At 40.9% G+C, this 14,401-nt stretch overlaps 1 protein-coding gene across 1 annotated transcript in view; it reads right to left on the bottom strand.

Annotated features, from left to right (window-relative positions):
• cdk14 (cyclin dependent kinase 14) overlaps positions 1-12,404 on the bottom strand; it is a 570,262-nt gene extending 557,858 nt beyond the window's left edge. Inside the window, exons 1-2 of the mRNA XM_078235399.1 lie at positions 11,827-12,404; positions 11,379-11,407 (exon numbers count right to left, since the gene is read on the bottom strand). Coding sequence (XP_078091525.1) covers positions 11,379-11,407; positions 11,827-11,917 — 120 coding nt within the window. The 5' untranslated portion in view covers positions 11,918-12,404. The remainder of the gene's footprint in view (positions 1-11,378; positions 11,408-11,826) is intronic.
• Positions 12,405-14,401: the final 1,997 nt, after the last annotated feature.

Here is a 14,401-nt window from a genome sequence, read left to right as displayed (position 1 = left end):
ATATTTTAAATATATTACAGGAAAGATGTTAAACAGGGAAATAGTGGAGCCCACTAAAGACCAAGGGAGCAATGTGTGTGTGAAGCTGCAGGGTATTGGAAGTGTGTGAAATGAATATTTCTCTTCGATCTGGAAAAGGAGAACGTAGGTATGGAATTCCAGGAAAGGAACTTGCACTGTTTGCTATAGGAAATGGGGAAATATTGGAGGCTTACAAATGGACAAATTCCCTGACCCAGGTGAACTGCATCCCAGGCTGCTGAGGGAGGCGAGGCAAGAAATTGCAGGGATTCTGACACAAATTTTTAATTCTTCTCTAGCCAGGGAGTGGAAGTGCCAGAGGACTGGAGGATGGCTGATGTGGTTCCACTTTTCAAGAAAGGTGGTAGAGATGAACCAGGAAATTTTAGATTGGTGAGTCTCACATTCATGATAAGGAAATTATTGGAAAAAATTAATATCCACAAGGAAAGGCATGTTAGTAAGGGATAGTCAGTATGGCTTGATCAGAGGGAAGTCATGCCGAACAAATCTGATAGAACCTTTCAAAAATGTGATGAGAAAAGTTCAGTTGATGTCGTTTATATGGATTTTAGCAAAGCTTTTGACAAGGTCCCACATGGGAGACTAATGAGAAGGTGAAAACACATGGAATTCAGGGAAAATTGGGTTGGACAGAGCAGTGGCAGATGGTATTTAACCCTGATAAGTGCGAGGTGATGCACTTTGAAAAAACAAGATGAGGGATTATTTAAAGAATGGCCGGACACTGGGTAGCCCAGAGGAATCTTTGGGTAGATTTCTGAAGGCAGCATAGCATGTGAATAGGATAGTTAAGACGGCATATGGGACACTTGCTTTCATCAGTCCTGTGGTTAGGCCACAGCTGAAGTACTGTGTGCAGTTCTAGTCACCTCACTATAGGAAGAATGTGACAGCACTGGCGGGGGGTTGGGGGTGTACAGAGGAGGTTCACCAGGATGTTGCATTTGAGCTATTAGGAGACAAGATAGGCCTGGATTGTTTAGAGCAGGCTGAGGTTTATAAGACTGAGGGGTATGGACAGGGCGAGTAGAGAGCAGCTCTTTCCCTTAGTACAGGGGCAATCACGAGGGACATAGTTTTAAGTTAAGGAGCAGGAGATCCAGAAGGGATCGAGAAAAAAAATCTCAGGTTAGTGGGAATCTAGAATGCACTGCCTGGGAAGGTAGTGGAGGCTGGAAACCTTACAACCTTTAAAAAATATATTTGGATGAGCACTTGAAATATCGTAACATTTGAGGATATGGGACAATGCAGGGAAATGGAATTAGTGCACCTTTAGTGACAGTCAGCACAGGCTCAATGGGCATAGAGCCTTTTCTGCGCTGTATGAGTCTATAAAGCACAGCTCAGACTTTGTTCTAGATTATTTGGCACAGAAAACTATCGACCCCAAAAGCAACTTCAAAATTAAGGTGTGTGGGGTGAGGGCAGAGTATGGGTCACATCGGGGAGCAGGGCGAGGAATCATTCTGGTAAGCATGGGCTTTTGTACTCAAGTCATCTCTCGAGCTGATTGCAGCAACAAGGCTGCAAGTCTTTGTGTAGTTTTAACCCATAAATAAAGGAGTTGTGTTTTCCATAAACTGGTGAGTGAGCATCTTTACAATGTGTAAATCACATTGGTCTCTTTTCTCCCAAGTAAACAATAGAAGCACAATTTCAGACAGAATTGGAAACTGTGCAAAAAACGGACAAGATTTCCAACATTTAAAACTCAGTAATTTAGGTTTCTGCCAGAGAAATGATTTGTACCACTTCAAATAAAAATATTTCATTATGAATGAGAAACAGAGGGTGTGACCTGTCAACAAATTCACAAATGAATGTTTTTAAGTTTGCACTTTTCTTGAATCCTACTGTACATAAGAACATGAGAAATAGAAGTAGGAATAGGCCATTCAGCCCCAAGCCTTCTGTGCCTTTCTTTAAGATCATGGCTGCTCTGATTGTGGCCTTGACTCCACTTTCCTGCCTGCTCCATAGGGCAGTGGACTAGTAATCCAGAGACCCAGCGTAAGCTGTGGAGAAATCGGATTTGAATCCCACCATGGCAGATGGTGAAATCCGAATTCAATTTTTTTTTTAAATCTGGAATTAAAAATCTAATGATGACTATGAAACCATTGCCAATTGTGGTAAAAACCCATATGGTTCACTAATGTCCCTTACTTGGTCTGGCTTACATAGGACTCTAGATCCGCAGCAATGTGCCCTCTTAAACTCCCTCTGAAATAGGGGGCAATTAGGAATAGGCAAGAAATGCTGGCTCAGACAGCAATGCCCATATCGCGTGAATGAATAAAAATGATTTTGCTAATCAAATATCTGACAAACTCAGTCTTGAACATATTCAGTAGCCTTGCTTCCACTGCTTGTTCAGAAGGGAATTGGATTGACAAATGACCCTCAGAAAAAGTTCTTCATCTCTATCTTAAAATGGGAGCCCTTTATTTTGAACATGTGTCCAAGGTTCTAGATTTTCACCATAAAGGGAACATTCTCTCAGCTTCTACCCCATCAAGCTCCCTCAGAATCTTATGTTTCAATTCTTCTGAACTCCCTTGGATATAGGGCCCAATTGTTTAAACCTTAATTAAACTAATCCCTCAGCTCAGGAATCAGCCAAGTGGACCTTCTCAGAATGGCTTCCAATGCAAATAGGTCATTCCTCAAAGTGACCAAAACTGTACACTAATGCCCTTAACAGTTGGAGCAAGATTTCCCTATTTTTAGACACCAAACTCTTTCCTCTCTTGCAATGAAAGTCTCCCTAAAGACTTGCTATACCTGCATGCTGATTTTTGTGCAATTCGTGCACAAGAAAATCCCAATCCCTGTGTACTGCAGCATTCTGCTGTCTCTTTCCATTTAAATCATATTCAGCTTTCCTATTCTCCCCGTCAAAGTGTGCAACCTCATTTTCCCAGGTTATGCTCCATCTCCATCCATTTGTACACCCAGTTGTTATCTGTCTATAATCACTTTTCAGGCCCTATGTGCCTTCCTCACAACATGCTTTCCCACCCATCTTTGTATCAGCAGCAAATCTGGCTACAATGCAGTCAGTCCCTTCATTCAAGTCATGAATAGAAATCACAAACAGTTGAGACTCCAGCACTAATCTCTGGCACTCCAAGTTATAGTTTGCCATTGTAAAAATGATGTGGAGATGCCGGCGTTGGACTGAGGTGGGCACAGTAAGAAGTCTCAACACCAGGTTAAAGTCCAACAGGTTTATATGGTATCAAGAGTTTTCGGAGTGATGTTCCTTCATCAGGTGAGCTGATGAAGGAGCAGCGCTCCAAAAGCTCGTGATACCAAATAAACCTGGTGTTGAGACTTCTTGTGAAAATCAAGACTATCCAGTTAGTTCGCTAGTCATCTATCTATGCTAATCTATTACCCCCAACATCAAACTCTTATCTTGTCTAGTAACCTTTAATGTGATGTCTTAGCAAATGTATTTTGGAAATTCAAATACACTATGGACGGAATCTTCAGGCTATTCACGCCGGCAGGACTTTCTGGTTCTGCTGCAGTGAATGCATGTTTGGCTGCATATCTTTCAATAATGTGGAGATGCCGGCGATGGACTGGGGTAAGCACAGTAAGAAGTCTCACAACACCAGGTTAAAGTCCAACAGGTTTATTTGGCAGCACTAGCTTTCGAAGTCTCAAGCTCCTTCATCAGGTGAGTGAGGACTTGTGTTCAAAAATAGGGCATATAAAGACACAAACTCAATTTACAAGATAGTGGTTGGAATGTGAGTCTTCAAGGTACAGACAATGTGAGTGAAGAGAGGGTTAAGCACAGGTTAAAGAGATGTGTATTGTCTCCAGCCAGGACAGTTAGTGAGATTTTGCAAGCCCAGGCAAGTCATGGGGGTTACAGATATAGTGTGACATGAACCCAAGATCCCGGTTGAGGCCGTCCTCATGTGTGGAACTGGGCTATCAGTTTCTGCTCAGCGATTCTGCGTTGTCATGTGTGAAGGCCGCCTTGGAGAACGCTTACCCGAAGATCAGAGGCTGAATGCCCGTGACTGCTGAAGTGTTCCCCGACTGGAAGGGAACACTCCTGCCTGGTGATTGTCGAGCGGTGTTCATTTATTCATTGGGGAGACCATGCAGACGCTACGACAATGTACCATGCCTCGGGACATCCTTTCCTGCAGCGTATCAGAGAGACAATGTTGGCCGAGTTACAGGAGTATGTACTGTGTACCTGGTGGATGGTGTTCTCACATGAGATGATGGCATCCGTGTCGATGATCCGGCACGTCTTGCAGAGGTTGCTAAGGGTTGTGGTCACTGTTCTCCTGGAGGCTGGGTAGTTTGCTGCGGACCATTGTCCGGATCATCGACATGAATGCCATCATCTCACGTGAGAACACCATCCACCAGATACATGGTACATACTCTTGCAACTCAGCCAACATTGTCTACCTGATACGCTGCAGGAAAGGATGTCCCGAGGCATGGTACATTGGGGAGACCATGCAGACGCTATGACAATGAATGAATGAACATCGTTCGACAATCACCAGGCAGGAGTGTTCCCTTCCAGTCGGGGAACAATTCAGCAGTCACGGGCATTCAGCCTCTGATCTTCAGGTAAGCGTTCTCCAAGGCGGCCTTCACACATGACAACGCAGAATCGCTGAGCAGAAACTGATAGCCAAGTTCCACACACGAGGACGGCCTCAACCGGGATCTTGGGTTCATGTCACACTATCTGTAACCCTCACGACTTGCCTGGGCTTGCAAAATCTCACTAACTGTCCTGGTTGGAGACAATACACATCTCTTTAACCTGTGCTTAACCCTCTCTCCACTCACATTGTCTGTACCTTGAAGACTCACATTCCAACCACTATCTTGTAAATTGAGTTTGTGTCTTTATATGCCCTGTTTTTGAACACAAGTCCTCACTCACCTGATGGAGCTCGAGACTCCGAAAGCTAGTGCTGCCAAATAAACCTGTTGGACTTTAACCTGGTGTTGTGAGACTTCTTACTATCTTTCAATAGCCAGGATCCACTGGATTTGTTGGTCCCATCTTTTTTCTTTATTGGAACATGTTGGCCCTCTATTCCTTTCGTGAATACTTCCCACTATTCCGTCACAGCTGGTTCCCAATCCACTTTGGCCAAATAATATATGATCTTATTAGAAAAAAAAATTAGCCTTCCCCCAGTTTAGAACTTTGATTTCAGGCCAGCATTGTCCTTTTCCATAACAATCCTAAATCTAACAGAATTATGATTACTGCCTGCAAAATGCTTCTCCCACTGATACTTTGTTAGTTAAAATTAAGTCCAGGACCGCCCCTTCTCGTTGGACTTTCTATGTACTATCTTAAAAAGTTCTCCTGGATATATTTTAAGAATTCCACTCCTAAACTTTTCACACTATTGAGGACGTTGAAATTCCCTATGGCTTTTACATGTCTCTGAAATTTGCCTACATATATCTCTTCTTCTATGCAAGCCGTCCACCTTGAACAGGTCCCACCCTCCCCAAAAATGATCCCAATGTCCCCGAAATCTAAAGCCCTCCCTCCTGCACCATCTTTCCAGGCACACATTCGTCTGGACTAACCTCCTATTTCTATACTCATTCTTAACCCCTTATTTCTATACTCAGGCTCAAGGCCGAGACAGCTGAAAACAGGCCACCAATGGTGGTGCAATTAAAACTGGGGTGACTCAAGAGGCCAGAATAGGGGGAGTAAATATATTTAAGGGTTGTAGGACTTACTAATGCCTACTAAGTCACTTACTAAGAATGTGCAGGGATTTCAATACAAAGATGAGAACTTTAAAATTGAGGAGTTCCAGGACTAATGTAAGTCAGTAAGCCCAGGGCTGATAAATGAGACTTGATGAGAGTTACGATGTTATCAAAGCTTAAAAGAGGGTGGAAAATGGGACACCAGCCAGGAGAGCAGTATAATCGTCAAATCCAGAGGTCAACAATAAAAGATATAAACAAGGGTTTCAGCAGTAGTTGAGCTGTGACAGGGTGAAGTATGTGAAGATCATGGATTCACCTATCACTTAAATGTTTCCCCTCCATCTTGCCCATTGTGTGTACATTCGGCTTTTAATTCTACCCTAGCTTCCTTTTATATTCTTCTTTTTTAATTTCTGATACTTGCCCATTCTGTGCAGTGGAGCATACTGGAAGATAGAGAGTCTATCTTAAGAGATGAAGCCCAGGCTATTGAAGGAGCACTGAAATTCTGAAAGGTTAAGTGCAGATTTGATTTATTATTGTCACATGTATTGATATAGTGAAAAGTATTGTTCCTTGCACTATACATACCATTTATAGAATACATGGGAAGGAAGAAAGGAGAGGGTGCAGATTACAGTGTTACAGTCATAGCTAGGATATAGAGAAAGATTAACTTAATATAAAAGATAGGTCCATTCAAAGGTCTGATGGCAGCAGGGGAGAAGCCGTTCTATAAGCAATTGACAGCAGTACATTTCTCTGAACACAATTGGGGCCCTACTCACGAAATGGCTATGGAATCTATGATTTAGTTGCAGAGGAGATCGACAAGAATTGAGGGATATAGGTATCTTGGAGATAGAGAATATTTTCCTAAAAGCAGAGGATGTTTTCCTAAAAGCAGAGAGTTGAGGAAACATTTAATACTTTAAATTATACATGAGCATAAATCAGGAGAAGCTGTTTAACTGTTACCAGAATATACAGTTAGTAAAAGAATCAGATGATTTTTTTTTAAACTCGAATGCTGGAGAGTGAAGAGGAATCAGTCGTAACTTTCAAAAAGAAAATGATTCAATCCTTGGAGAAAGCCTTCATAGGTGCATCTAATGTCAGGATTGTTTATGGGCTGAGTGGGATGTATTTTGCTATTTGTACAGAGGGGAAAAATTGTTTTTGATGCAAGTTTATGATTTATTTTCATTTGTTCTGCAACACTTCAAATATACCAAGTGGGATAATTGGGCAAATAAAAACAGAACTAAATGCCATTGTGGCAATGTAATGAGTTTATTTTTCCAGAAATGTTAGTTAACCAGAGGAAGTTATCAATTGCTTTGTCTAAAATATACAAAAAAAAGTATTGATTTCAATGTGCTCCATGTACATTAATAACCCTTAATTGACAGATTAAACCAGATAAAATCCACACACAGCATGAAACAAACCTCTACAGCATGGTAAATATACTCTGGAACACATCTGAAGTTTTAATTAGGTCAGTCATCCTTTCCTATACAAAGCATGCTCCCTACATGTCAAGTTTGATGCCAACTATATCCACCTCCTGATTGATGGAAGTTTAGTGTTGCTTATGGCTCTTGTATAAAATGAATAGTGGACACTAAAATGTTAAAGTAATACTGTTAGAGGCACAAACTCACAAACATGTATTAAATATGGAAGCAGCAGGCCTGAGGTATAGCACAATTTAAATTCTGCACTGTAACTTAAGTCAATGGTACAACTCTAGTTGAGTTTTAGTATCACATACTTAGCTCACCACAAAGTAAAATGTTAATATGCCATAAAAACTACATAAAACAGATATTTTTCCAAAGTGTTTATTTTGGCAGTTTCAATAGGAAGTTGCTATAGTCACCACAGTCAAGACCTTGTGATGGGTACACATTTCATGCTGTTCAAATCTGCATAATTTTCACATGTACACTAAGAGCAGATTTGTTTTGAAGCAAAATATAGTTTTTTCCTTGAATGCATCCACATGCAAATATGTGGACTAAGCTGATAAAGATCTAAAGCAGTGTAATACTGTATTGCTCCCTTTCTTGGGTTTACCCACTGAGAAAGGAACCACCAGTTATGCTTTGTTAGAACAAAGAGGTAATCAACAGCAACTTATCTCCAAATGTGACAATGTTTGAAATAAATCTCTTCCTTCACACTGAATCAGCAATAAACTAATCAGAGTTTATGGAAAAATAGACAATTTTCAGCACTGTCTGCTGTTTAAACAAGTTTGCAAAGAAAACTATTTAAGACGACATTGTGACCTACTGTAAATGTGCCCAATAAAATATGCGGAGATGCCGGCGTTGGACTTGGGTGGGCACAGTAAGAAGTCTCACAACACCAGGTTAAAGTCCAACAGGTTTATTTGGTATCACGAACTTTCGGAGCGCTGCTCCTTCACTCACCTTAACCTGGTGTTGAGAAACTTCTTACTGTATCCAATAAAACAGCACGGGTAAATGGATCACTCTCAGGATGGCAGGCTGTGGCTCAGTGGGATACTGCCAGGATCAGTGTTGAGCCTCAGCTATTCACAATCTACATCAATGATTTGGAGGTGGGGACCAAAGGCCAAAAGTATTTCCAAGTTTGCTAATGACACAAAACTTGGTGGGAATGGGAGCTTTGGGGAGTGTGCAAAGAGGCTTCAAGGAGATTTAGACAGGCCAAATGAATGTGTAAGAACATGGCAGGTGGAATATAATGCGGAAAAATACAGGCTATCAACTTTTTGTGGGAAAATAAACACAGTATTTTTTCAAAAACGGAGCGAGATTGGGAACCATTGCTGTTCAAAGACACCTGGATGTCCTTGTTCTTAAGTCACTAAAAGCTAACATTCAGGTTTTGAATACAGGAGTAAGGAAGCTTTGCTGTAATTGTATAGAACCTTTGTGAGACCACAGTGTGCAGTTTTGGTCACCTTATCCAAGGAAGGACATACTGACCAAAGAGGAAATGCAACACTGGTTCATGGAATGGGAGGATTGTTCTATGAGAAGAGATTGAGGAATCTGGGCCTGTATTCTCCAGAGTTTAGAAGAATGACAGGCAACCTCATTGGAGGTATACAAAATTCATACAGGGCAGATGCAAGGAGGATTCCCCTGACTGGAGACCAGGAGATGCTCTGGATAAGAAGCCATTTAGGACTGAGATGAGGAACTTATTTCAGTCAGAGGGGTGAATCTTTGGAATACACTACCCCAAGGGCTGTGAAGGCTCAGTTATGGAGTATGTTCAAAGCACCAGGTTTCTCACTACCATTATCAAGGGATAGTGCAGGAAGATGGTGTTGAGATAGAAGCTTAGCCATGATCTTGTTGAATGGCAGAGCAGGGGCCAAATTTCTTTTTTTTTTAAAAAGTGGTTTCACAAATAACAGTTGAGTGTATAGGAATAGTTTTTGCAACATTCCATTCTCAAATAATGCAAGATTTAGTAGCCAGGAAAACAGCACTTTTTGTAAAGTAGGTTTCAGAGCATAACCCATCCTGCTGAACAAAGAACACTAAAGGATTGCATTTTGTACAACATATAAACACCTTTAAATTCACAACAATGTAATTTAACAAATCTAAAGTTCAGAGTGTCCACTGTAGCTTCATAATAGTAACAAATCAAATTCAAATCTGAATTTCATTTACATGTGACAAATTAGGTGTGAAATTTAAATGAGTTTGATCATTAATAATACAAAACACCTGCAACATTACAGCTATTAATAGAGCGGCAACACAAATTCACTGCTCAAGTTAATTATGTCACAAAATGAATGTTGGGCAGATTTTGCATCTGAAACAAATTTGAATTTTACAGCAAATGCAAGGAGAGAACTTATTGTGAATTGTTGGGTCAATTCTTCCCAAGTCACCACTTCAATTTCACAGATAAGGCAAACCAAAAAGCTTTGCCTTTTGATCACACATTAATGACAAGTAAACCAAACCACTGAGAAATCCACTGCGTTTCCATTTTCTCCCCCAAGCACTAATGATCATGACCACCCATTAGGTCATCAAGTTTCAGGGTTAACTGCAGCCAAAAGCAAAGAATCCTGCCATGAAACATGTCTACCCCTCCAGGTTCCATGAAGAAACCAAGCTGACTGATCAATCATCATTACCGTGGAGTACTACAGACCTGCCTGGATCCAGTATCAGGTTATTAAACTCTGCACATCAAGATTCTATTGCCAACCATATCACCCTAGAATCATCACCACCCCCAAACAGATACTATCGCCAGAATTTTACCGGCCCATCCTCCACAGGCATTGGAATGGGCGAGGGGCAAAGCATGGCAAGGTCCTTTGACCTTATGTATTTGCCTTCCTTGACCCCAGCCAAGAAAGTAGACAACTGACAGACACACCCAACTAGGTCGACAAACAAACGCAAGGATGGTTGCCATCATAAGGTGTGAACGCATTGTTATCCTTCTGACCACAGCAAAAGCACTCATTCTAATCTATCAAACATGCAAGCGTAGCATGGTAGTGAGTTAAAAACACATTTTAATGAAGCAGTCTTGTGCAGCACTGCATATGTACAGATTAATGTCTTCATTTGATACTGCTCCGAATTTCAGGTTAAGTTATTTCTTTCAGTTTGCAGAGATGTATTGAAGAATGTATTTCATTCCATTTGAAGGAGGATGAACATCAGCAGCTATATTTTGCACTTACTGGAGATTGTTGAGTAAAATTCTTGATTAAAACGATATTTACTCAAAACTGTTGTACAAACTTGAATTACACATGTATAAATCTAATATATATTTTTTAAAAATCGATTCACCTCAATTCAAACTTCATGATCCACAGGCACCGTAATAACTCAACCTTAAATAACTAACTTTTCTGCTGTAAAAATATTTCAATTGTGGATGATTTTGTTTATTTTTCCATCAAGATGGAAAAGTTAAAACATGTTAAAAACTGGGATCAGTGGCACACAAGTTTTACAAATTGAGTTTTTATTTGAGGGGTATACATTCAAATTCAGCCTATTCACCCTTTCCTCAGAAGAGGAACATTTGTACCCATTAGAAGTACCTATTCCACCAAAAGCATCTCACGTATCAAAAGGTTCACATACAATCCAGATTTGATCCCATTCTCACCCCGACAGTCAATTCTGTAGACCGATCACAGCTCTCAGAATCCAGAGCGCCAATATTGTCATTTGCAATCAAAGCAGATCAGGAAATGTGAAACTTCCTCATTCCTAGATTTATAGCACCATAAACTCAAAGAAATTGACGCGTTTCAATGCATTCAAATTGACTGATGAGCTAATATCCAACATCCCCAGCTGATCCAAAAGCCTGGCGAGATGCCGAATGAAAAGATTCCTTTAAAAGGATCCATCCAACATGGATTCATACTGCTCAAAATCATTCCAGATAATAGCCTGACCCAGATTTGAACCTTGGTCACAAAAAGGTAAAGTGCCTTCCCCAATTTCCCAAAGAGAACTGATTGTAATCAGTACAGCAACTTCAATTCAGTATTATCCCCACAGTGTACCTGAACACATTAGACATCGTGTGCATCTTACCTCGTCGAAGTTGTCATCCTTCTTCAAGGCTTAAAAAGAAAAGTAGAAACAGAAATATAAGTATAGTTTGTCAGTCATCCTCGTACCTCCGCTCATTTTGTGCACAGTACTCGGATGGGGGAAATTTTTATATAGAACAATAAGGCTTTAATAATGCAAAACGTGTCTGAGCATATAAAAAACGTTCTGGATGTTTTAAATACAGTTTTCCTTTGGAGCATATCAGCAGCTTGCCTCACGGTGCTGCATAAAAGCAAACACTGTGATTACTGCGCCAGCTAGCTTTACCTCGGTGAAAGTGTTTCTTTTTGTTAAGAGACTAAAAAAGAGCCAACAGGCAATGGACATTTTTCACCTAATAATTAACACACTTTGGAGGAAATGAAAAAAAAAAGCTAAATGTCACTATTATGTTAAAAATATAAACTTCAGGAATTGATACACTCACCCAAACGACTGAAACTCTCGGATAAAGTTCTTCTCAACTTCTTCATTCTACCGATTTTCTCAGTCGACTGCTCTGAAATCATATCACACATCGCTCCGGGAGAGTGGTCCAACCTCTCGGTCTGGGAATCCTGGCCCGATACTCAGCAGCAACTCTCTCTCAATGCGGACAGAGAAATGTTGGTTTCCCTGCTGACAGTAAATGAAAAGACCAAACGATGGACTTAAGTTTGAAGGCTTCCCCCCATCCTTCTGTCAAACACAGGAAGTGTGTGCACCGCCCCCTCGGCGTTTCTTTTCTCTCTCTGTTACAAGTTAAATCCTAGAGAGAGTTTCCCCCTCTCTCTCTCAAATTCCAAGCAGGCCACTAGAAACAAAGATAAGCGAGGCTGCAAATCAATTGCCTTGCAATTCGAGAAAGAAGAGGGGTCGGGGGGTGAAGAGGGGATTGGGTTTGTAGTGATAACTAGTCTCAGCCCCTGAAGTCGACAGTGAAAAGTGGCTCAGCCTCTCAGCCCCTACACTGCGCTGCTTGTCATTCTCCACACAAGTCAGAGCCACTTCAGTTCCCTCCCTCTCCCCATTCCCTCTTACCCGATTGACTCACTGCCGCAGCTCACCGCCTTCTCTATGGACTAGCGCCGTGTCAATCACTCTACAGCCCACACCCTCGGAGGACGCGGGGCTCCAGGAGTTGGTCGCCTCCCAGAGACTTGTCTCGTTGTATATTTTTTGTGTGTTAAACAGTTTTGGGCACAGCGGCGAGAAATTGTTCAACTGTAAACGATACAGTTTACCACCTAATCCGATGAGGCATAATTTCATACTTTTGCTTAGAATAGATTCTCTCTTAAACGTGTTAATAAAGCACCCCGGCTTCTGTTGCAAATCATCTCCGTTTATTGTTATTTTTCAAAGATTTAATGAATGGCCCAACCTTATTAGCTTGATGATATCACAGTAATCGACATCCAGGCTTGAATAAAAGATACAGATATAAGAAAATGGCCTGTCGTCAGTTTGATAATAACAGCAATCAGGACACCCCCCAACCAGGATACATTTAAACTGGGTAACAAGCTAACGAGGTTAATGCTGCATGGACACATGAACCACGGTTTATACCAGTCCTTTTGGTAGCTCTTTCGACACCAACCAAATAAACTAACTCAAATTAACAAGGGGAAATTAAAAGGGGCAGCTTCCAAAAAGGAGGGGAACCGCCCAAAACAAAAGACAAAGTGGAAAGGAAACTTAAAACATCAAATTAAAATATGATTAAAAGGAGTCAATAATGGACCCCAATCCCTACGGTGCCCAGCAGGCACGGAAGGCATTGGTTAATGACATCTATTCCAGTTTTTTTTATTTTGGTAGATTTCAGTTTAAATTTTTGTAATCTGTATAGTAGATGTGAAATTCCCCTTCATTTTTTATTGGCTGTGATTTAAACAAGTACTACAATTCAATAAACAGTTAACAAATAGCAAGAAATCACTTTCTGGACTCTTCCTTCTTGCTACCTTCACTCTAACTCAGCAAGTTACAACCTTCTTTTCACCCCACACCCACTCATGGGTACAACTGAAACTATTCCAAAATTATGCTTTTGTTCAAGTTAACCTCAAAGTTGCATTGTCATATTTCCAATGCTGTTGGAAACCACATCTGCGCAAGTTGGTTATAACATTTTGTTTCATTTGCAATAACCTTTGATTCGTCCCTGATTCATTCGCTTTGGAAAAGTGATACACTGTGATAATGTTCGGTGTTGCCAGATTTCAAACTGCCTTTTGCATCTAAGTGTATGCCAAATATGCGATTGTATTCTCCCTTTCTCGGCCCCCACCCCCAAATCGAGCCCCGACACCCATCACAGACTTGATTGAAGGGTAGGCTAGGGGAAAGTTCACAAGGCCAACATTTCCTCCAGGCTGCAAATTACCTCATCATCAGCATCGTAATTCAGTCATAAAGTGGTTAAGTAGGCCACAGAGCTAAGCCTTTTATTTGACAGGGGCAAGCTTCTTGCTCTGTAAGTTTCTATGAGGCCAATATTCGACACACTTTCCCTGGTTTGGAGAATCCAGTGATATTCATTATATGACTGGTCACACTTAATAAATTGCCAAGAAGTATTTATTTAATTAATACAAGCAAAGGGAGATTAAGCTAAACAGGAAATGGCCTGTAACATCAGTCGTGTACACTTCTCTTTATTCTAACTGACATTGTGGTCATTGTTCGAAAAGCACAATTTCTTAAAAATTGTCTCCTGAAAAAAGGAAATTTAAATCACAAATCTGCAGTATATAGGGTGCACTGATAGTTGGGTATCAAGGGCATTAATAAAATCATATCAACTTTTTCAACAAAGATTTCATATAGAGGCAACTTCACTGAATATTTTTTAGCTGTTATCAAAATGCACTTCCAGCCAAGTCGATGGCACAGTGGTTAGCACTGCTGCCTTACAGAGCCAGGGACCCAGAGTCTGCATGTTCTTTCTGTGTCTGCATGGGTTTCCTCCGGGTGCTCTGGTTTCCTCCCACAGTCTAAAGGTGTGTGGGTTAGGC

This window comes from Mustelus asterias, chromosome 2 (genome assembly GCF_964213995.1).
Source record: "Mustelus asterias chromosome 2, sMusAst1.hap1.1, whole genome shotgun sequence".
In the NCBI taxonomy this organism is placed as follows: Eukaryota; Metazoa; Chordata; class Chondrichthyes; order Carcharhiniformes; family Triakidae; genus Mustelus; species Mustelus asterias.
Note: the sequence above shows the minus strand (reverse complement) of the source record. Positions and strands in the feature narration are given on the sequence as shown.